Source organism: Aquarana catesbeiana, linkage group LG01, assembly GCF_042186555.1.
Source record: "Aquarana catesbeiana isolate 2022-GZ linkage group LG01, ASM4218655v1, whole genome shotgun sequence".
Lineage (NCBI taxonomy): Eukaryota > Metazoa > Chordata > Amphibia > Anura > Ranidae > Aquarana > Aquarana catesbeiana.
The window spans coordinates 527,075,276-527,096,930 of NC_133324.1; the positions used below are offsets into that span (position 1 = coordinate 527,075,276).

Consider the following 21,655-nt stretch of genomic DNA (forward strand, 5'->3'; position numbering starts at 1 on the left):
GCCCCCCCCACCGTCTTCCGTGTTTTTCTCTGGCTCTCCTGTCTCAACAGGGAACCTGAGAATGCAGCCGGTGATTCAGCCAGCTGACCATAGAGCTGATCAGAGACCAGAGTGGCTCCAAACATCTCTATGGCCTAAGAAACCGGAAGCTACGAGCATTTTATGACTTAGATTTCGCCGGATGTAAATAGCGCCATTGGGAAATTGGGGAAGCATTTTATCACACCGATCTTGGTGTGGTCAGATGCTTTGAGGGCAGAGGAGAAATCTAGGGTCTAATAGACCCCAATTTTTTCAAAAAAGAGTACCTGTCACTACCTATTGCTATCATAGGGGATATTTACATTCCCTGAGATAACAATAAAAATGATTAAAAAAAAAAAATGAAAGGAACAGTTTTAAAATAAGATAAAAAAGCAAAAAAATAATAAAGAAGAAAAAAAAAAAAAAAAAAAAAAAAAAAAAAAAAAAAGCACCCCTGTCCCCCCTGCTCTCGCGCTAAGGCGAACGCAAGCGTCGGTCTGGCGTCAAATGTAAACAGCAATTGCACCATGCATGTGAGGTATCACCGCGACGGTCAGATCGAGGGCAGTAATTTTAGCAGTAGACCTCCTCTGTAAATCTAAAGTGGTAACCTGTAAAGGCTTTTAAAGGCTTTTAAAAATGTATTTATTTTGTTGCCACTGCACGTTTGTGCGCAATTGTAAAGCATGTCATGTTTGGTATCCATGTACTCGGCCTAAGATCATCTTTTTTATTTCATTAAACATTTGGGCAATATAGTGTGTTTTAGTGCATTAAAATGTAAAAAAGTGTGTTTTTTCCCCAAAAAATGCGTTTGAAAAATCGCTGCGCAAATACTGTGTGAAAAAAAAAAATTAAACACCCACCATTTTAATCTGTAGGGCATTTGCTTTAAAAAAATATATAATGTGTGGGGGTTCAAAGTAATTTTCTTGCAAAAAAAAATATTTTTTTCATGTAATCAAAAAGTGTCAGAAAGGGCTTTGTCTTCAAGCGGTTAGAAGAGTGGGTCATGTGTGACATAAGCTTCTAAATGTTGTGCATAAAATGCCAGGACAGTTCAAATCCCCCCCCAAATGACCCCATTTTGGAAAGTAGACACCCCAAGCTATTTGCTGAGAGGCATGTCGAGTCCATGGAATATTTTATATTGTGACACAAGTTGCGGGAAGAGACAAATTTTTTTTTTTTTTTTTTTTGCACAAAGTTGTCACTAAATGATATATTGCATAAACATGCCATGGGAATATGTGAAATTACACCCCAAAATACATTCTGTTGCTTCTCCTGAGTACGGGGATACCACATGTGTGAGACTTTTTGGGAGCCTAGCCGCGTATGGGACCCCGAAAACCAAGCACCGCCTTCAGGCTTTCTAAGGGCGTAAATTTTTGATTTCACTCTTCACTGCCAATCACAGTCTCGGAGGCCATGGAATGCCCAGGTGGCACAAAACCCCCCAAATGACCCCATTTTGGAAAGTAGACACCCAAAGCTATTTGCTGAGCGGTATAGTGAGTATTTTGCAGACCTCACTTTTTGTCACAAAGTTTTGAAAATTAAAAAAAGAAAAAAAAAATTTTTTTTTTTGTCTTTCTTCATTTTCAAAAACAAATGAGAGCTGCAAAATACTCACCATGCCTCTCAGCAAATAGCTTGGGGTGTCTACTTTCCAAAATGGGGTCATTTGGGGGGGGTTTGTGCCACCTGGGCATTCCATGACCTCCGAAACTGTGATAGGCAGTGAAGAGTGAAATAAAAAATGTACACCCTTAGAAATCCTGAAGGCGGTGATTGGTTTTCGGGGTCCCGTACGCGGCTAGGCTCCTAAAAAGTCCCACACATGTGGTATCCCCGTACTCAAGAGAAGCAGCAGAATGTATTTTGGGGTGCAATTCCACATATGCCCATGACCTGTGTGAGCAATATATCATTTAGTGACAACTTTGTGCAAAAAATAAATAAATAAATAAATAAATAGTCACTTTCCCGCAACTTGTGTCAAAATATAAAATATTCCATGGACTCAACATGCCTCTCAACAAATAGCTTGGGGTGTCTACTTTCCAAAATGGGGTCATTTGGGGGGGTTTGTGCCATCTGGGCATTTTATGGCCTTCAAAACTGTGATAGGTAGTGAGGAGTAAAATCAAAAATGTACGCCCTTAGAAATCCTGAAGGCAGTGATTGGTTTTCGGGGCCCCGTATGCGGCTAGGCTCCCAAAAAGTCCCACACAGGTGGTATCCCCATACTCAGGAGAAGCAGCTAAATGTATTTTGGGGTGCAATTCCACATATGCCCATGGCCTGTGTGAGCAATATATCATTTAGTGACAACTTTTTGTAATTTTTTTTTTTTTTTTTTTGTCATTATTCAATCACTTGGGACAAAAAAAATGAATATTCAATGGGCTCAACATGCCTCTCAGCAATTTCCTTGGGGTGTCTACTTTCCAAAATGGGGTCATTTGTGGGGGTTTTGTACTGCCCTGCCATTTTAGCACCTCAAGAAACGACATAGGCAGTCATAAATTAAAGGCTGTGTAAATTCCAGAAAATGTACCCTAGTTTGTAGGCGCTATAACTTTTGCGCAAACCAATAAATATACACTTATTGACATTTTTTTTACCAAAGACATGTGGCCAAATACATTTTGGCCTAAATGTATGACTAAAATTGAGTTTATTGGATTTTTTTTAGAACAAAAAGTAGAAAATATCATTTTTTTTCAAAATTTTCGGTCTTTTTCCGTGTATAGCGCAAAAAATAAAAACGGCAGAGGTGATCAAATACCATCAAAAGAAAGCTCTATTTGTCGGAAGAAAAGGACGCACATTTCGTTTGGTTACAGCATTGCATGACCGCGCAATTAGCAGTTAAAGCGACGCAGTGCCAAATTGTAAAAAGTGCTCTGGTCAGGAAGGGGGTAAATCCTTCCGGGGCTGAAGTGGTTAAAAAAAAATGTTTATGTTTATAATTTACCTATAATTACCCTTAAAATATTCCATGTTACCAAGTGCATATCAATAATTACCCAGTGTATTAACTTAAATACCCGCAAAAAATATATGTATCTTTCCTCCTCTTCTTCTTCCTTTCTTTTCCCTCCTCTCTCCCTCACACCTCCATGTCCTACCCATCAACCCCCCACTCCCCCTTCCACTCCCTCTCCCATCCCTTCAGTTCCAGCTAATATCTTCCTATGGCTTTCTAAATGTGTTCATATATGTCTTGGGCCAATCTTGTAATTTTATTTCCGGAAGTTGTAAGGTTTCCAGAAATTTCGGTAGATCTTCCAGATCCCTATATGTTGCTATTCTTCCTTCATGTTGGACTTGCAGTTGTAATGGAAATTTCCATTGATACTGAAAGTTTTTCTTTGTTAACTGCTCCAGAAGAGGTTTTAAGGCTCTTCTCTTGTCCAGTGTGTGTTTAGAATATTAATTGTGTCCCTTCAAATTGAATATTTTTATTGTCTTGCAGCCAACATGATTTTATCCTTGGTTTGAGGATAGTGCATCCTGCAGATAACATCTCTTGATTTACTGGGATCTGGCCTTTTTGCACCTGTCACCCTATGTGCACCATCAATTATTAAATCATTTAGAGCTGGGTTCTGAATCAATTCCTGAAATATCTTCTGTAATGTTGGAATCAAATCTTTTGAGTTCACATTTTCAGATAATTCTCTAATTTTTATATTATTTCTTCTATTTCTATCTTCTTGTTCATCTATGACGTTTATGGCTTGTTTTAGATGTTTGTTCTGTTCTTGTATAGTTAATTTAGCCTGTATCAATTCTTGTTCAATGTTTGTCACTCTTGCATCTATGATATCCATTTTTTCGTGTGTGTTTGAGCCCCTGTAGTGCTTTTATTAACTTTTTCTTTTTTTGTCTTTTTTACTCCTTAAAGGTTGCAGTGTTTTATTACTTTTTCTTGGGTGCCATACATGTACTCAAAGAATTGTAAGATAACTTATAATCCTAGTAATACCGTGGACAAAAAAAAAAAACACAACGGGGTAAAATACCCCGCAATTCAGTTATATTCTTCCCTCTGGATTTAGATTTATTTGGTTCTGTTGGGTTTATTATATAATTACTAATAAGCGCGGAAAGCAATCCCTTTTAAATTCATCAATATATTCCACGGTATACTATACAGTCTTTTTCTATGTTACTTTGTTTTGCTTTTTCTCCCAGCACACCTTTTAAATCATTATTGAAGTTCTTTAATATTATTCAGTATTATTCAATATTTATAACAGGCTTCATACCATACATAAAAAGCTGACGCTATTGACAATATTCATAAAGCCAAATAACCATATATCCAATCTGTGCTTTCTAGTACAATTTATATTTCCACATTGGGCGTTAACTCACCACCCCATGGATTTTCTGATTTTTGACTGCTTCCTTCCCTTGATCTCCAGAGTCAATGAGAGAAAAAAAAAACCCTCCTAGGGCTCCTGTTATCTTCCACGTTTAATTAGTTTCTGTGTTTGTTTCTCTTTTTTCCTTTACTGCAATCTTTCTCCTTTTTTTCTCTTTCCTTCTTTCCTTCTCTTCAAGCTTTTCAGGCACTTCAGGCTTTTCCAGAGCCACCTCTTGGCTCTTCTGATCCCTGATCACTGCCGCTTGTTGCGAAGCTGCGATCGGAGGGGGGGGGGTCCCAAAGCGAACGGCCTCTGCTATCGGCTCCCGCCGACACACCGAAGCTTATGCCCAGACCCACTCCCGCTCATCCAGCTTATCCTCAGATCGGATCAGCGGCACCCCACAGGTCAGATATCTCCCTAATCTTCCAGGATTCGAATTGCCTCTCTCCCGTCCCTATTAGAAGCAGGTGTCTCAGAAGCAGCAGCAAGCACAGCAAACACTGCACAGCAGAAAGATTTAATTAGGGTTTTCTGGGTTGAATATCACTATCCCTCTGTTCAAAGCGATCCTTTCCTCAGCTGCAGCATGTCACAGACTCACGGAGCGCCCATCTTAGTCAGCAGCTTCTCCTCCCTCTTCACCTATGGTTTGAAGTGCACACTGAACACTTTGGAGGCATAGATGAATGTAGGCTGATAACCAAAACACAAACCAAACCTTATGAATGATTAATGGACTTGTTGGTGATTAGTATTGTTTGTGCCTAAGGATGATTATATCTTATGAGCCTTTTCATTATGCATCTCCTGTGAATGTTATAGCTTATGAGTTCTGATAGCTATTTATGCACATTTATTTATACACATTTTTTGTGAATGAGGTTTATCACATGCATTTTTGATGATTTGGTGCTTGTATCTGTATAATTTTTATCTAGCATTAACTATTTAAATTTAGGGGAGCTGTGCACTGATTGACAAGTTAATTAGAGCGCATCAATATATATATATATATATATTTTATTTCACATTAGGGTGCCTGAACACTTTATGATTGATTGCAGCTTAATTATTTAGTTATTTTTCAATCACCTTCCATCACTTATTTCATTACAGCGCTTGAGTTTTTTTCACATTACACCTAGTTCTGTGTTTATGATTATGATAATGTCTGTTGTAACTTGTTTGAAGCCTTCAAGTTTGACCTAAAGTGGGGATATCTGATTAATTACAACATTGTCTGGGTGGCCTTAAGTGACTAGTTAATTAGCTCATGTTAATTATGTTCTTGGTTACAGTTGTATTGTTAGGGTAATATGATCAGGAGGATGGATGTCCTCCTGTGGTATATATTTTGTGTGATCGGCTATAATATCTGATCTCTGATGTTCAGACTGGAGGAGGCTGTATACTGATGGAAGCACTCAAGCGGAGTGTAGGAAGGGGTTCCGTTACACCATGTAAAGAGGAGGACACAGCCATGTATAGAGGAGTGCCATGTACAGAGGAGGACACAGCCATGTATAGAGGAGAGCCATGTACAGAGGAGGGCACAGCCATGTACAGAGGAGAGCACAGCCATGTACAGAGGAGAGCCATGTACAGCCATGTAGGAGGCTCTCCTCTGTACATGGCTCTCCTCTTTACATGGCTGTGCTCTCCTCTGTACATGGCTGTGCTCTCCTCTGTACATGGCTGTGCTCTCCTCTGTACATGGCTCTCGTCTGTACATGGCTGTGCTCTCCTCTGTACATGGCTGTGCTGTCCTCTGTACATGGCTCTCCTCTGTACATGGCTCCCATCTGTACATGGTTGTGCTGTCCTCTGTACATGGCTCTCCTCTGTACATGGCTCTCCTCTGTACATGGCTGAGCTGTCCTCTGTACATGGCTGAGCTGTCCTCTGTACATGGCTCCCATCTGTACATGGTTGTGCTGTCCTCTGTACATGGCTCTCCTCTGTACATGACTGAGCTGCCCTCTGTACATGGCTGTGCTCTCCTCTATACATGGTTCTCATCCGTTCATGGCTGTGCTGTCCTCTGTACATGGCTGTGCTCTAATCTGTACATGGCTCTCCTCTGTACATGGCTGTGTTCTCCTCTGTACATGGCTCTCCTCTGTACATGGCTGTGCCCTCCTCCTGTATGTGGCTGTGCTCTCCTCTGTACATGGCTCTCTTCTGTACATGGCTGTGTCCTCCTCTGTACATGGCTTTTCTCTGTACATGGCTCTCCTCTGTACATGGCTGAGCTCTCCTCTGTACATCTCTATGTTGCCCCATTTCTCTCTGCCAAGTGTCTCTCCTCCATCTCCTCACTTGCAGCCAACTGTAGATGTCCTGTCGAATAATGCCGTCCATCACAGTGGCAGATGGTGGGGTTTTCCTTTGGGGGGGTGGGAAACGAGGACAAACAAGCACCCCCCCTCTTGGTGGCACTGGCAGCACCCCCCCCCCCCAGGGCCCGCAGCGTGGGACTGACAGACATCCACCCTCCCCGGCTTGCGGCGTGGGATTGAAAGACATCCAGCCCAGCACGTCTGGCCCGCGGAGCAGGACTGACAGACATCACCCCCCCACCAGCCTACCCAGTCTAGGGCTGGGGCATTCTATCCTCCTCGGCTCCGGTGTCCGCTCCTCCCACAGCCTCTTCCGTCTCCTCTCTGTTCCTCTAAATCTAGGTATTTAATGGGATTGCCTGGTGCTTTGGCCAGCCGGGAAACAGGTCTCAAGACCTGCCTCCTGATTGGCGGGGAGGAACTTTAGTGTGAAAATAGCGAAAATTCATTCGATATCATCACACAATTGGGTGAGATTGGGGCACACTCTCTGCGCGCCGAGCACACCCTCTTTTGAAGACTATTAGAGTCTGTGGCTCTAATCGGTGCTTCAAAAGACACACCCCTGCTCTATCCCTGATAACTGCAATTATGGGCGCATGGATAGGGGCGGCAGGGATGGGGGTGGGGTCGGCGCCCCTGCTCCCACAATGCGTGGGCCACCACTGACCCATCAGATAATGCATCAGATGAACCGCGCATGCGCAGCGATGGCTCTGTACGGCATGTGATGGCTCTTTACGGCATGTGATGGCACTGTACTGCATGCAGTGGCTCTGTACGGCATGTGATGGCACTGTACAGCATATGATGACACGCTATGGCATGTGATGTCTCTGAACAGTATATTATCAGGCAATGTTTGAGACATTAAACCAATAGAAATTGTCCACCCACAGCTTGTCACCATAGGACAGATCCACTTTCAGGGGATTGTTATGGACATATATTTCTCAAACTTATTAGCACTTGTTAGTAATACACATCTCTTATAGTATATATCTTAAGATTGTTACATAATCTTAAAATTAGTTAGTTCTAACTAGCATATTGTGGTTACATTCTTAAGCATACATTATAGGCATATTGCCAGGCTATCTATGATTATATTTCTCAAGCTCAGATTCTGGGCGTATTGCCATGTTTTCTTAATATAGCAAATTCCTCTCTTTCTATGGAACAGTGTTACCACATATTAGACTGTAAGCTACAATTGGAGGGTCTTTCAGTCCTCCCCTTTGATCCTCCTAATAGGATCACCAATATAGGTCTAACTCATAGTTCTCATAATCCTCTTTATCCTTTTTTAAACTTTCTAGATTTTAGCTTTGAAAACATACACATAACAAATTTAATTGCAAAGTATACAAAGAGAAAGGAAATAAGTATCATTAGAACAAGCATACCTGCTTCTTTGAAGCAGGAGAATATTGGATCAAAAAAAAAAAAAAATCTCCCACTTGGGGACCCATGGATAGCAAATGACACCACAGAAATAAAAATACAGGTGTGCACTGCGCATGCGCGAGTCGCGCTACGCTCTATTTGCCAGCCAATCTTCTGGGACCTGTGATGTGTCTCAGAAGATCGCTGGCAGGGAGGGACCACCTAGGGCAAGAGGAGGAGTCGCCTAGGCGACCAATAAGAAGAAGAGGAAGGAGGAAGTGGGACAGGAAGTCAATCTGAAAACAAGATATCCACCCCCCACCCTAAAAAATGACATGCCAAATGTGGCATGTCAGGGGTGAGGAGTGCTTAAAGCGGAAGTTCCACTTTTGGATGGAACTCCGCTTTAAGTTGATAAAATAATCTTCAGCAAAATAGAAAAGAACAGAAAAGACTCTCTTGTATTGAGCCTTGCAAATGTCCATAGGTTTCCATGTTGTACAAAGTTCACATTATTTCATTACCTCAAGTTCATTTCCTAAACTTCTAAATACCTCCTAGGATTATGTACTTTCCCATATAGCCAGAAGAAATCCACCACCCCATAAGAGCCTGCCTTTTGGCAAGGACAGAATTTGACATCCACGGACAGACTGGAACCGATGTTGCAAAGAACAAAGAATTCGTCCTTTGGGTTAGGTCATTTGGGTCTTCAGGCTCGCACCTCAGAACTCTCACCATGGTATTCACTGTTATTGATCTTGGCCTGTTTCCTGAACTTGCTTTGTCTGCTGACTCAGTCCCTTGTTACCTGGCTGCCTGCATATCAGCTCTGCTATGATCTCCTGCTGTGGTTCCAAGCTGGTGCCAAGCTGCTTCAGTATCCTGTTCCTAGGACTGCGACACCCAGCTTCATCCACCTAAGTGCGGACTTCACCAACCAGCTACTTCCGCACTCATGCACTCCATGCCCTCACACTCTGTCTCCACCTTCAGGAGTGTTGGGCAGGAGGTGCAAGAGAGGCCTCCACAACATTTCAGTCATCACCAGGTATGTGATAGGTTCACAAAATAAAAAGCACAGTAATGAGGCAAAACAGATAAAATTGTCAAAGTTTGCAACCATTTTTTAGGCATGGCATTTGTTTTTTATTAGCAGCTTTCTGTTTTTATTTTGTCCAAGTTTTGCAATCCGATATTCATACAAAGAAAAGGGGAGACTTTGGTTTGAGGCAAGACAGCACAATTCAGTCCAAACAGCTTAGTCCTAATCATTAGCAAGTAATGCTACAGGCTGTAAAAGTCTCCAATACCTTTGTCAACCTGATCGACTTAACCACGCCCAACTGGCTACATCAGAGGAGATGATGTCAATGACTACTTAGTCAAATAATAAAAATGTAATAGCATAGTAGGATTGTTCTGATTTTCCATTTCAAATGTGATTTATAGTCATACCTCATCTCCAATCCATCCATATACTCCTTCTTCTTTTTTCTACTTTCTTGAGCTGACTGTTTATTCCGAATTTTGCGACGAATTCTTTTAAGAACACGTTCTTCATGCTGTTGAAATATGTAAAATCCAAGAGGTTATGCTATTATCTGCATAATAGAACAAGAATATTGTGTAATGAGACCACATAAACTAAATACAGGTACTTTGACTAAAATTGGTCATACACTGTTGATTTAAGTTGGTTCATGAAGAACCTTATGAAATTTGCTAATTGATTAGCTCTGTTTTCCCTTACCACCCAACATTCTTTAACTGAAAATCAAAGTAGCCCCATGGAAAATTGTTGACTGAACAGCAGCTTTGTTGAACTAGATGCAGCCGCTGTTTGGGTATTCTTACAGCCACTGCCAGTAGCTGTAAGAATTTCAGTAGCCCATGAAGAGGAATTCATCCTTCCATGCTGTTAGCATTGATGAAAAAAAATTTAACAGCGTATGGCCCGCTTAATAAAAACTAAAAGTGGCTTTTTAACCGCTTCCGGATCAACCGCCACAGTTTTACTGCGGCAGGTTGGCTCCCCTGTGCGAAACCACGTAACTGTACATGGGCTCGTGGGGTCCAGATAGCAGGCGCCCACGTGCTGCACAGCGGGGATGCCGATGCTCGTGGCCGACGGTCGCGATGACTGATGGCCACGAGCAATCGTGAACTAGAGACACAGAACAGGGATGTGTGTGTAAACACACACGTCCCTGTTCTGTTCTGACAGGAGTGACAGATCGTGTGTTCCTATTGGCTAGGAACCACGATCTGTCACTTCCTGTAGTTGGTCCCTCCCCCTTCAGTTAGAGTCACCTCCCAGGGAACACAGTTAACCCCTTCACTGCCCCCTATTGTTACCCCTTTACTGCCAGTGAAATTTTTTACAATATACAATGCATTTTTAATCTCACTGATCGCTGTATTAATGCCAATGGTTCCAAAAATGTGTCAAAATTGTCCGATGTGTCCGCCATAATGTTGCAGTCACAATAAAAATCACAGATCACCGCCATTACTAGTAAAAATAAATAATAAAAATGCTATAAATCTATCCCCTATTTTGTAGACGCTATAACTTTTGCGCAACCCAATCAATATACGCTTATTGTGATTTTTTTTTTTTTTTTTACCAAAAATACGTAGAAGAATACATATCGGCCTAAAATGAGGAAAGAAATTGTTTTTTATATATTTTTGGGGGATAGTTATTATAGCAAAAAGTAAAAAATAATGCGATTTTTTTCAAAATTGTCGCTCTTCTTTTGTTTATAGCGTAAAAAATAAAAACCGCAGAGGTGATCAAATACCACCAAAAGAAAGCTCTATTTGTGGGAAAAAAAAAAGGACGTCAATTTTGTTTGGGTACAACGTCACACAACTGTCAGGTAAAGCGAAGCAGTGCCGAATCGCAAAAAGTGCTCTGGTCAGGAAGGGAGTGAATTCTTCCGGTGCTGAAGTAGTTAAACGTTAAAAGAGAAGTATAGGGTCCAAAAAAACCACATATATACTTAGCTAGATGGCTGCAGCACTGATCCGAGCTGCAGCTGTGCTTGCCAAAGACATTGTGCTGCCTGGGTCCAAGAATGAAATGCTGCCCCTCCCCACCAAAAAAAACCACGCCCACCAAAAGGCCAAAACCAAAATTTAATTTATCAGGAAGTCAGATTTTGCACAGAAGTGTGAACTTAAGTTAAGGGTCAGTTCATACTAGGATCACATGGGAACATACGCTTTCCCGTGGGGAGCATTGTGACAGTTTGTTTATATGAATGGGTTGCAAAAAGTAACAGACTGCGGAAAAAGTAGTGTTTGCACTACTTTTAAAAACACTGTACCAAACCGCAAAGTACTGGGGTATTATGCGATTTTGTGCCTGTAAACACACTGCGTTAGCCATCTTCATTTGGTGTGCCATTAACAATACATTGGCACCCACATGCAGCAGATTGCAAGGGTAGTATGTTCACCTGCTGCGTGGGAAATGCGCACACAGCCCACCTTAGCCACACCGACCGTGTGCTGGTGTGAACAGGCCCTCAATCAACCAGGTATAATAGGGAGCCCCCCAGACCCCCACACATGACATAAGCATGACATTTACAGTCAACTTTACAATTTTCAATCAATCCCCCCTACAGTCCAGCGATCTCCATGGCCACAAGGAGGAGAGGACAGGGTGTACGGACCAGGACTCACCTGTGACCTGCAGACAGTCCAGCTGGGGTAATCGCTCTCTGGCTGGCCTGACTGGCTCTAGGCTAGGGTAGTATATGGACGGGCTAGGGTAGTATATAGACGGGCTAGAGTAGTATACGGACAGGCTAGGGTAGTATGCGGACAGGCTAGGGTAGTATATAGACAGGCTAGGGTAGTATATAGACAGGCTAGGGTAGTATATAGACAGGCTGGGGTAGTATATGACTGTTTAGTAGGAGGTGGATGGAGGGCGCGTGATCAGACACTCACATCAAAACAGGTTAGGTTTAATCATGTATATGGAATACAAACATATAAAAATTAAATCATACAATTACTACGTAGCATGAAAACAGGTAACAAAATAAGTACTAAAAAGTTAAAATTGGGGTATGCCCATGTTGAGGCAGGTAATTAAAAAAGTCTGACGCGTTTCGAGGGTAACCTCTTCATCAGAGCCAGGAGAACAGGAGCACAGTCTCTATGGGCCGGTACACCGACATGTGTACATGGGAAGAAGTGGCTAGTTGGAGGGTATGTCCTGTAATGGATATTTAGTTATTCTAAGTTCCATACCAGTCCCCGTCCAGGCGTTCTAGATGGAATACAGATCAGAACAGTATAGTATGGGGCACATGGCAAATGTATAACGTACACTACAGACTGGAGACGTATAATAAATTTACATTAAAAAATGTCAGATGTGTAGACTTAAATAATAGAAGATACCATAACAATAAAGCGAATCAATGATGGGTAGTAGACATTGAAACATAAAACATGAGATTCTAAATAAAAATATATAAATAAATATAAATATATATATATATATATATATATATATATATATATATATATATATACATAAAAATATATGTAAAAAATATATAAAATATATATAAAAATATATATAAAGAAGGGGGGAACACAAGTGAATGATGTAAAATGCACAGAGAAGCGCTGAGAGATCTTTTTTTGACCACATGGTGTAACTGGTTGTGTTTCTGTACGAAGGACATGCGCATGCGTGTGAGGACGTCTCCGCCAGCAATGAATTGCTGTGCAGGAACAAAGAGTGGATGCATGTCAATGCATGCAGAAAGTACATCTGGGGGTATAGAAATGACCGTGCAGTTGTGCAAAAAACAAATATATTCATATACACATAGAGACATATAAAGATAGGGCCCACCTATAAACACATGCCTGTGTTGAAAATATATATACAGTTTATGTAGCATGATGGCAAAAAGTCACGGAAGTGAATGCGTTGGAGTAAGAGGGTGCATGTGGGCTATGGAGGTACAGGAATATAGTGGTACTGGTTGCAGAAAGTGAGAGTGGCAGTAAGGTAGATTGATGAGGGATCGCACCTACCTACAAATGTATTAGATATGTATATAGTTGCATTTTCCTTTGTAGTGGTGCTTGGCTGTTGGATGTGCCTGTAGTAGAAAAAAAAAAAAAGGGGGGGGGATGAACAGGGGAGACACGGAGTGCGACATGAAAGGGGGGGGATGCTGGTGGAAAGACAGGGGAATGGGAGGTACAAGGTTGGTGGGGAGAACTTGTAACTGACCTGTCTCTAGTAGGTATGGAGGAGCAGCTGCAGCCTGTATGTGTCCTAAAGGGTGGGAAGCCGTTTGATCCTGGAAGTTGGAAGAGGGAGGAGGTGTCCTTTAAGGTTGCTGGAGCCGTGGATGCCTGAAAACGGAAAATTGAATACTTACCTTTCCGTAATTTTCCTTTCCTGGTGCCTACCCATGGCAGCATACCCCGACCAACCCGCCCCCGACCAACCCACAGGACCACTTTAACTCTATAAATAAAAGAGTTGTTCCTCCCCACCGTCATTCTTGTAACTAGATCTCAGAAAACTAAGGATTATTGAAGGGAGGGTGTATGCTGCCATGGGTAGGCACCAGGAAAGGAAAATTACGGAAAGGTAAGTATTCAATTTTCCGTTTTCCTGGTGCCTCCATGGCAGCATACCAATGGTAAATAACTCGCTTACAGGGAGGGTACTGCAATAAGAAATTTAATGAAAAACTACAGCCTTGACATCTGTAAGGTTCTTTCCCCAAATTCCCGGGAAGTAAGAACCGCTGGGTCTACACTATAGTGAGACATGAAAGTGTTGAATGACGACCAACTAGCTGCTCGGCAAATTGTCTCAGGGGAGACCCGCGCCAATGCTGCCCAAGAAGAGGCCATTCCCCGAGTGGAATGCGCGTTGACCGCATCTGGGACTGCCAGACCACTAGCCCTATAGGCCCTTTGGATTAATTTTACGATCCAGCTTGCCAAGGTCGTCTTGGATGCCACCATTCCCTTTCTGGCGCCCTTTGCGATGACAAACTTTGATCTTTGCGAAACTGTTGTGTTGAGTCTAAATAGTGTCTCAGGGATCTGGCTACATCTAGCTCATGTAATCTTGAAGACTCTGGATCTTCTCCAAATGCTGGGAGAACCCATTCCTGATTAAGATGATAGAGAGAAGGTACCTTAGGAATGAATTGATGGATGGGTTGCAAAACCACCCTGTCCGGGAAGAAGGTGATGTAAGGTTCCCGTGATCCTAGAGCTTGGGATTTCCGATACTCTGCGAGCCGAGGTGATGGCAATCAAGAATACTGCTTTTAAGGAAATGTCCTCTAGGGTGCAATCTTCTGTGGGAGCAAAGGGAGGATTTGATAGGACATCCAGCACAATCGTCAAGTCCCATTTGGGGTATAATGCTTTCCTGGGAGGTCGCAGTCTCAGGACTGCCTTCAAAAAGCATTCGACCAGAGGGTTCAAAGCCCATCGTGTATCTGTCAGGGCTGAGAGAGCCGAGACCTGGACCTTAAGAGTGTTTAGACCTAAACCTAGATCCAAGCCATTCTGTAGGAAGAGAAGCACATTCTGGACCCCAGGATCCAGGGGATCGAAATAATTAAGCTCTGCCAGCTCTGTAAATTTTCTCCATATTCTGTAATAGGTGGAATTAGTGGAAGACTTCCTTGCCTGAAGAAGTGTTTGAATAACATTATGTAAACACCCTAAATCATCCAGCCTTTTCCGCTCAATTTCCAGACCTTCAAGTCTAGGATTTCCGGATGCGGGTGAGAGAAGTCATTTTGAGACAGAAGGTCGTTCAGGTGTGGAAGAGGAAGCGGTCTGCATACAGCTAAGTTGACTAGGAGTGTGAACCATGGTCTCTTGGGCCAGTATGGGATTACTGCCAAGACTGTGACTTTCTCCATCGTCAGGCGCTGAAGAGACCTCAATATCAGAGGAGTCGGAGGAAATATCCTTTCTGAAAATTCCAAGGCTGGGCTAGAGCATCTACTCCTGCTGACCCTGGGGACGGGAACCTTGAGAAGAACAGAGGCGACTTCGCGTTGAGTGGAGAGGCAAATAGGTCGATTTGGGGAGTGCCCCATTGTTGGCATATCCAATCGAAAACCTTGGGATTCAGAGACCATTCGTTGTTGTTGACGAATGATCTTGACAGATGGTCGGCTAACTGGTTCTCGGACCCTGGGATGTATGAGGCCCGCAGGTTGATTAAGTTCCTCTCGGCCCAGGTCAGAATGGGCATCACTTCGCTGAGTAGAGACCTGCTGTGTGTTCCCCCCTGGTTCTGGACATAGGCCACTGCCGCTTTGTTGTCCATCTGTAGGAGTATGGATTTTCCTCTGAGGTAGGTGGCTAAATGTAAGATTGCCATCTATGCCGCCCTTAGTTCCAGTATGTTCGATACTACCGCCTCCAAATTGAACTGCCATCTCCCTTGGACTAGTTGACCTTGGAAGTGTGCACCCCAGCCCAACTGACTTGCGTCTGACGTAAGAATGGTCCATGTGATGGGCCCTAGGGAACAGTGAATCTACAGGTTGGATGGTCTCATCCACCACCAGAGACTGGACTTCATTATGGATGTGACTAATATCCTCTGATCCAGGCGATTTTTCCTCCACTGTGCCAGAAAGCCCAGTTGGAATCCCCGCAGATGCCACCTGGCCCACTTCACCATGGGTATACAAGAGGAAAGGGAGCCCAGGAGACTCAGACAGTCTGATGCCAACATGGAATGGCTTGCCAATACTCTCTTTACCTTCCTTATCAGGACAGGAATCTTTTCTAGGGGAAGTGAAACTGCCCTCTCTGGAGTGTTGAAAAGTGCTCCTAGATATGTCATCTTTTGTGTAGGTGTGAGCTGGCTTTTCGTGTAATTGATTAACCACCCGAACTTGCTCAGGGTGTCTAGGACCAGCCGTACATGCATTTCTAGGCTCTTTTTGTGCTGGGATAGAATGAGGATGTCGTCCAAGTAGTGAAGCACTCGAATCCCTTTTTCTCGAAGAGGAGCCAGGATTGCCACTAGCACCTTGGTAAAGGTTCTGGGAGCTGTTGAGATCCCGAACGGCAGGCATTGAAACTGTAGGTGTAAATCGCCTACTTTGAAACGTAGGAAAGGTTGAAACTGCTGCAGGATAGGTATATGGAGATATGCGTCTTGAAGGTCTATAGAGACCATCCAATCCCCTGGCTGTACTGATAGGATCACTGTATTTAAGGATTCCATTTTGAAATGCTCTGTACGGATGTATCTGTTTAACCTCTTCAGGTCCAACACGGGCCTCCAGCCGCCGGATTTTTTGGGGACCAAAAAGACTGGGGAATAGAACCCTGAGTGTTTTTCAAAGTCCGGAACTGGAACTACTGCTTGCTGCCGGATAAGAATTTGTACATACTGAAGAAGGACCTCTTTCTTCTCTTTGGAGGTTGGTATCTTCGTTGGCTGGAATGAAAAGGGTGGGGGCCGTTTTCTGAATGTCCAGAAATGCCCCTGGATGACAGTGGAAACTGCCCATTGATCTGTACAATTCTCCAACCAAACCTGGGCGAACGCCCTGAGTCGAGCTCCTACTGGAGCGGTTTGGGTGGATAGGGAGTCAAAAAGACTTCTGGCCCTCAACCGTGGATGTTGAGGTTTTCGGCTTCCCCGCCTTCAAGAAAGTTGCCTGCGAGCCCTTCCAGCCTCTTCTGTACTCCCTGCCCGGGCGGTACGTTCTGGAGTCTCTTGCTCTCTGCTGACCAGCTGGGCGTGACACAAATCTTTTCCTCCTGCTTCTGTCCTGGGGAATTAGACCACTTTTCCCTCCTGTGACTCTGGTAATCGCTGCATCCATTTTGTCGCTGAACAGAGCTATCCCATTGTATGGTATGCAACACCACGATTGTTTTGAGGTTGGGTCGGCTGACCATGGTTTTAGCCACAATGCCCTTCTGGCAGTGATGGAATACAGCATAGCACTGGAGTAACACTTGAGGACATCAATGGCGGCCTCCGCCAGAGAAATCTGAGGCCAGCTTCAGCTCATCTAGTGCTTTGATGATCTCGTTAGACCCCACCCCCTGTCTGAGGGCTGTCTCAATATTGTCTGACCATACTCTAGTAGCCCGAGAGATTGAAGTCAGGGCTACTGCTGGCTTACATGCCCCTCCTGCAGCTTGATAAGATTTTTTTAGATCTGAATCGATCCTTCGATCAAGTGCATCCCTGAAAGAGACCGCATCCTCTAGAGGCAGTGTTGTATTCCTGGCTAATCTCATAATTGAGGCATCCACCGTTGGAAGCGAATCAAAAAGCTGGGCATCTGCTTCAGCAAGTGGGTATAATTTGAGAAAACGATTGTAAGCTAAGGGTCTTTTATCCACCTTCTGCCATTCATCTGTCACAACTTCCTTTATTTCTTCCATTAAGGGGAAGGTTGATAATTTTTTCTTCAGGTGTGGAAAATATTTCTTTGCTTTAGATGGAGGCTCTGGATCTTCCTCCCATTGGATTGCGTCCTTTACCGCATTGATAAAGGGCTCCACTAGAGCAAAATCAAAGGCTGAAGCATTCTCTTCTTCCACATCCGAATCGCTTTCAGAAATAACCTCTGTGTCTGGCTGTGGATTGGGTGTATTCACTGCTGCTTCATCTGCGGGTGGGGTTGCTTGATCTTGGGATAAGGCTAACTCCCAGGTAGAGTCTTTGATCATTCTTTAGATTGATTCCATTGACTCAAGTTTCTCTCTCTCTTTGTCTCCTGTAGCTTCCAGGAGGCATTGACCACATACCAATTTATCAGGGAGGGCTTGTTTGCCACACACCCAGCATGCTTTCTCTCCTGGATACACAGGTCTGTGCTGGGAGTCCTGTTTACTAGAGGTATGTCGGGATGATCTGTGCCCACTGAGGGAAGTATGGGCCGAGGACGAATGAGAATGACCCGAGCTCCTATGATCCTTTGATCTTCTATCCGTAGAATCTCTATGGGATGATCTGCGGGAAGATCCGTGATGCGGGCTAAGACAAAAAATAGAAACAAAGACAAGGGTGTTTCAATCAGCCCGGGGTGCTCTTTTCTCTTGACAAATAACTTACCTGAATGTTGCAGCCCTTACCTAGTGGTATGTTGAGGATCTTTTTGATGCGGCATTATAGTACTAGGGACAGCTGAAAAGGAACGATTAAAATGTAATATAAAAGCAGTTAAAAACAAAAAAGGATTTTGCAGAGGAGGGAAGAACAACAACATTTTTTATATATACATATAGGTATACATATAAATATATATATTCCTATTCCTCCTTGGTACCTTGGCTGGGCTCCATAGCACAGAGTCAAAAAAGATAAAGGAGCTGGAGAGGACACCTCATAGATGCTTCCTCTAAGGCAGCTGCTCCTCTACTGACAGTAAGCCCTCTTATATACTAGAGAGCGGTCTGGGAGTCCCAAGATGGCCGCCGTCGGCTTCACAGCGCTACTGCGCATGCGCCATGACGCCCTGCCCCCCCCGCCAGGAAAGCAGAGCCGAACGGCGCGCGCGAAGCGCTGCACACTCAGAGGAGAGCTACACAGGAACATGAGGCATGCTGTGAAGGTAGGCAAAAACCTCATAGCGTTTTTGTAAAAAGCACAAGCATTTAAGCATTTAGGGCTTTAGCATGCCGAACAAGGGAATATAAAGGAGAGAAAACTGGCTCCTGTTAACCCACCAAGCCCCAAAAAGATCCACAGAAAAACGGGCTCCCATACTTATCTGGCGCTTTTAGCAGCCCAAGCAATGGGACTCCATACTGCAGGAGAGCATGAACCTGCAATGGTCACACCATAAAGAGGTGAGGTAGGGCTGAGCGCTTGATCCTGTAGGAACGAGGACAGAGAAAAGAAAGAATGACGGTGGGGAGGAACAACTCTTTTATTTATAGAGTTAAAGTGGTCCTGTGGGTTGGTTGGGGGCGGAGCAACCAACCATTGGTATGCTGCCATGGAGGCACCAGGAAAGTAGTGTATCTTTCTGCCTGGGATAGGCAAGTATTGTAGCATGGAAGTACTGGACGGTTTAAAGTCTCTGGGGGGCGGGTCTGGGGGCGGGCTTGGAGTGAGAGTAGCCAATGAGAAGGGGTGGGTGTGGCCTGCCATTGGAACGCACGCCAGCTGGTGAGTGGGCGTGGTCGTGCGTTCCAAAAGGCACTCACATAATTCCTGTCGGCTCTCACGGGAGGGTGGAATGACAGGGATCTTCCCGTGCATGAGTAGAGCCGTCGTGATAGACGGCGGGCACACGCAGCTCCCATCAGTGGGCCCCCAGGAAAAACATAGAGAGGACGATGGCTCGGAGGGGGGTGGGGGAGTGGTTTCAAGCACAGGGGAAATCTATGCTCAGTGCACTGACACACAGATCGTGCAGGTATCAGATGCACAGAGACACACACATGCCCATATGGGTGCTTGCAGCAATACACATATAAAGAAGTTAAAAGGACATTGTTGGAACAAATGAAATCGTGTTCAATGATGTAATGTGAAATAAATATAGTGTAACTATATGGTATAATTGTATGATATAACAGTGGTGTTATGTAGTACACTGTATTGGTTGTGTAAAAGCGTCAGGAGTTTATGATGTAGGTAGGTGCGATCCATCATCAATCTACCTTACTGCCACTCTCACTTTCTGCAACCAGTACCACTATATTCCTGTACCTCCATAGCCCACATGCACCCTCTTACTCCAACGCATTCACTTCCATGACTTTTTGCCATCATGCTACATAAACTGTATATATATTTTCAACACAGGCATGTGTTTATAGGTGGGTCCTATCTTTATATGTCTCTATGTGTATATGAATATATTTGTTTTTTGCACAAATGTACAGTCATTTCTATACCCCCAGATGTACTTTCTGCACGCATTGACATGCATCTACTCTTTGTTCCTGCACAGCCATTCATTGCTGGCGGAGACGTCCTCACACGCATGCGCATGTCCTTCGTACAGAAACACAACCAGTTACACCATGTGGTCAAAAAAAGATCTCTCAGCACTTCTCTGTGCATTTTACATCATTCACTTGTGTTCCCCCTTCTTTATATATTTTTTATATATATTTTTATGTATATATATTTATTTATATATTTTTATTTAGAATCTCATGCTTTATGTTTCAATGTCTACTACCCATCATTGATTCCCTTTATTGTTATGGTATCTTCTATTATTTAAGTCTACACATCTGACATTTTTTAATGTAAATTTATTATACGTCTCCAGTCTGTAGTGTACATTATATATTTGCCATGTGCCCCATACTATACTGTTCTGATCTGTATTCCATCTAGAATGCCTGGACGGGGACTGGTATGGAACTTAGAATAACTAAATATCCATTACAGGACATACCCTCCAACTAGCCACTTCTTCCCATGTACAAATGTCGGCCTACCGGCCCATACAGACTGTGCTCCTGTTCTCCTGGCTCTGATGAAGAAGTTACCCTCGAAACGCGTCAGCCTTTTTTAATTACCTGCCTCAACATGGGCATACCCCAATTTTAACTTTTTAGTACTTATTTTGTTACCTGTTTTATGCTATGTAGTAATTGTATGATTTAATTTTTATATGTTTGTATTCCATATACATGATTAAACCTAACCTGTTTTGATGTGAGCGTCTGATCACGCGCCCTCCATCCACCTCCTACTAAACAGCCTTTACCAGACCACCCCTGGTCAGTTAAGGCAGTGGGACACTCTTCACTATCTCCTCCAGTCCTCTCACTTTTTACAATTCTACCCTTCTCTTACAACAAACGGCCTCACTAGCACAGGAGTATTTCTCACCATACCTTGTCCACATTTTGGGGTAGTATATGGACACGCTAGGGTAGTATATAGACAGGCTAGGGTAGTATTTAGACAGGCTGGGGTAGTATATAGACAGGCTAGGGTAGTATATGGGCAGGCTAGAGTAGTATATGAGCAGGCTAGGGTAGTATATAGATAGGCTAGGGTAGTATATAGATAGGCTAGGGTAGTATATAGATAGGCTAGGGTAGTATATGGACAGGCTAGGGTAGTATATGGACAGGCTAAGGTAGTATATGCAGAGTTTCCTTGTGCTGTGTACTGTCCCGTCCTCTCCTCCTCCCTCCTCCAGTCCGGGATGTCCCTGTCACCCTGCTCAGTAATGGGGTGACAGTGGAAGATCGGGAGATCTCGGTGCTGGATCGGGAAGTAAGAGCTCCACACTTCTCTCTCACACCCCTACCTGTTCCATGACCTGACGCTACACCAGTTCATGAAGTGTGAGAAATTTCCTCCCAGCAGTATCATATGGTCGGAGCAAGGGAGGAAACTCACTCTCACATTGATCTCAGGCTGTCACTGAAGCAGAGAGTGCCGCACCTGTGCGGGACATTGCTATGTCAGGCAGCCCGCGAAACACTCACTGAGTCTGCACTCGGTACAGATTGTGTAGGTAGTGCTAGCGCTGCTCTGTC

At 43.7% G+C, this 21,655-nt stretch overlaps 1 protein-coding gene across 3 annotated transcripts in view; it reads right to left on the minus strand.

Annotated features, from left to right (window-relative positions):
* Window positions 1–21,655, minus strand: part of CREB3L3 (cAMP responsive element binding protein 3 like 3) — a 673,320-nt gene that overhangs the window by 347,355 nt on the left and 304,310 nt on the right. For all 3 annotated transcript variants that reach the window (XM_073594674.1, XM_073594692.1, XM_073594681.1), the window contains one exon: window positions 9,593–9,699. In XM_073594674.1, coding sequence (XP_073450775.1) covers window positions 9,593–9,699 — 107 coding nt within the window. The remainder of the gene's footprint in view (window positions 1–9,592; window positions 9,700–21,655) is intronic.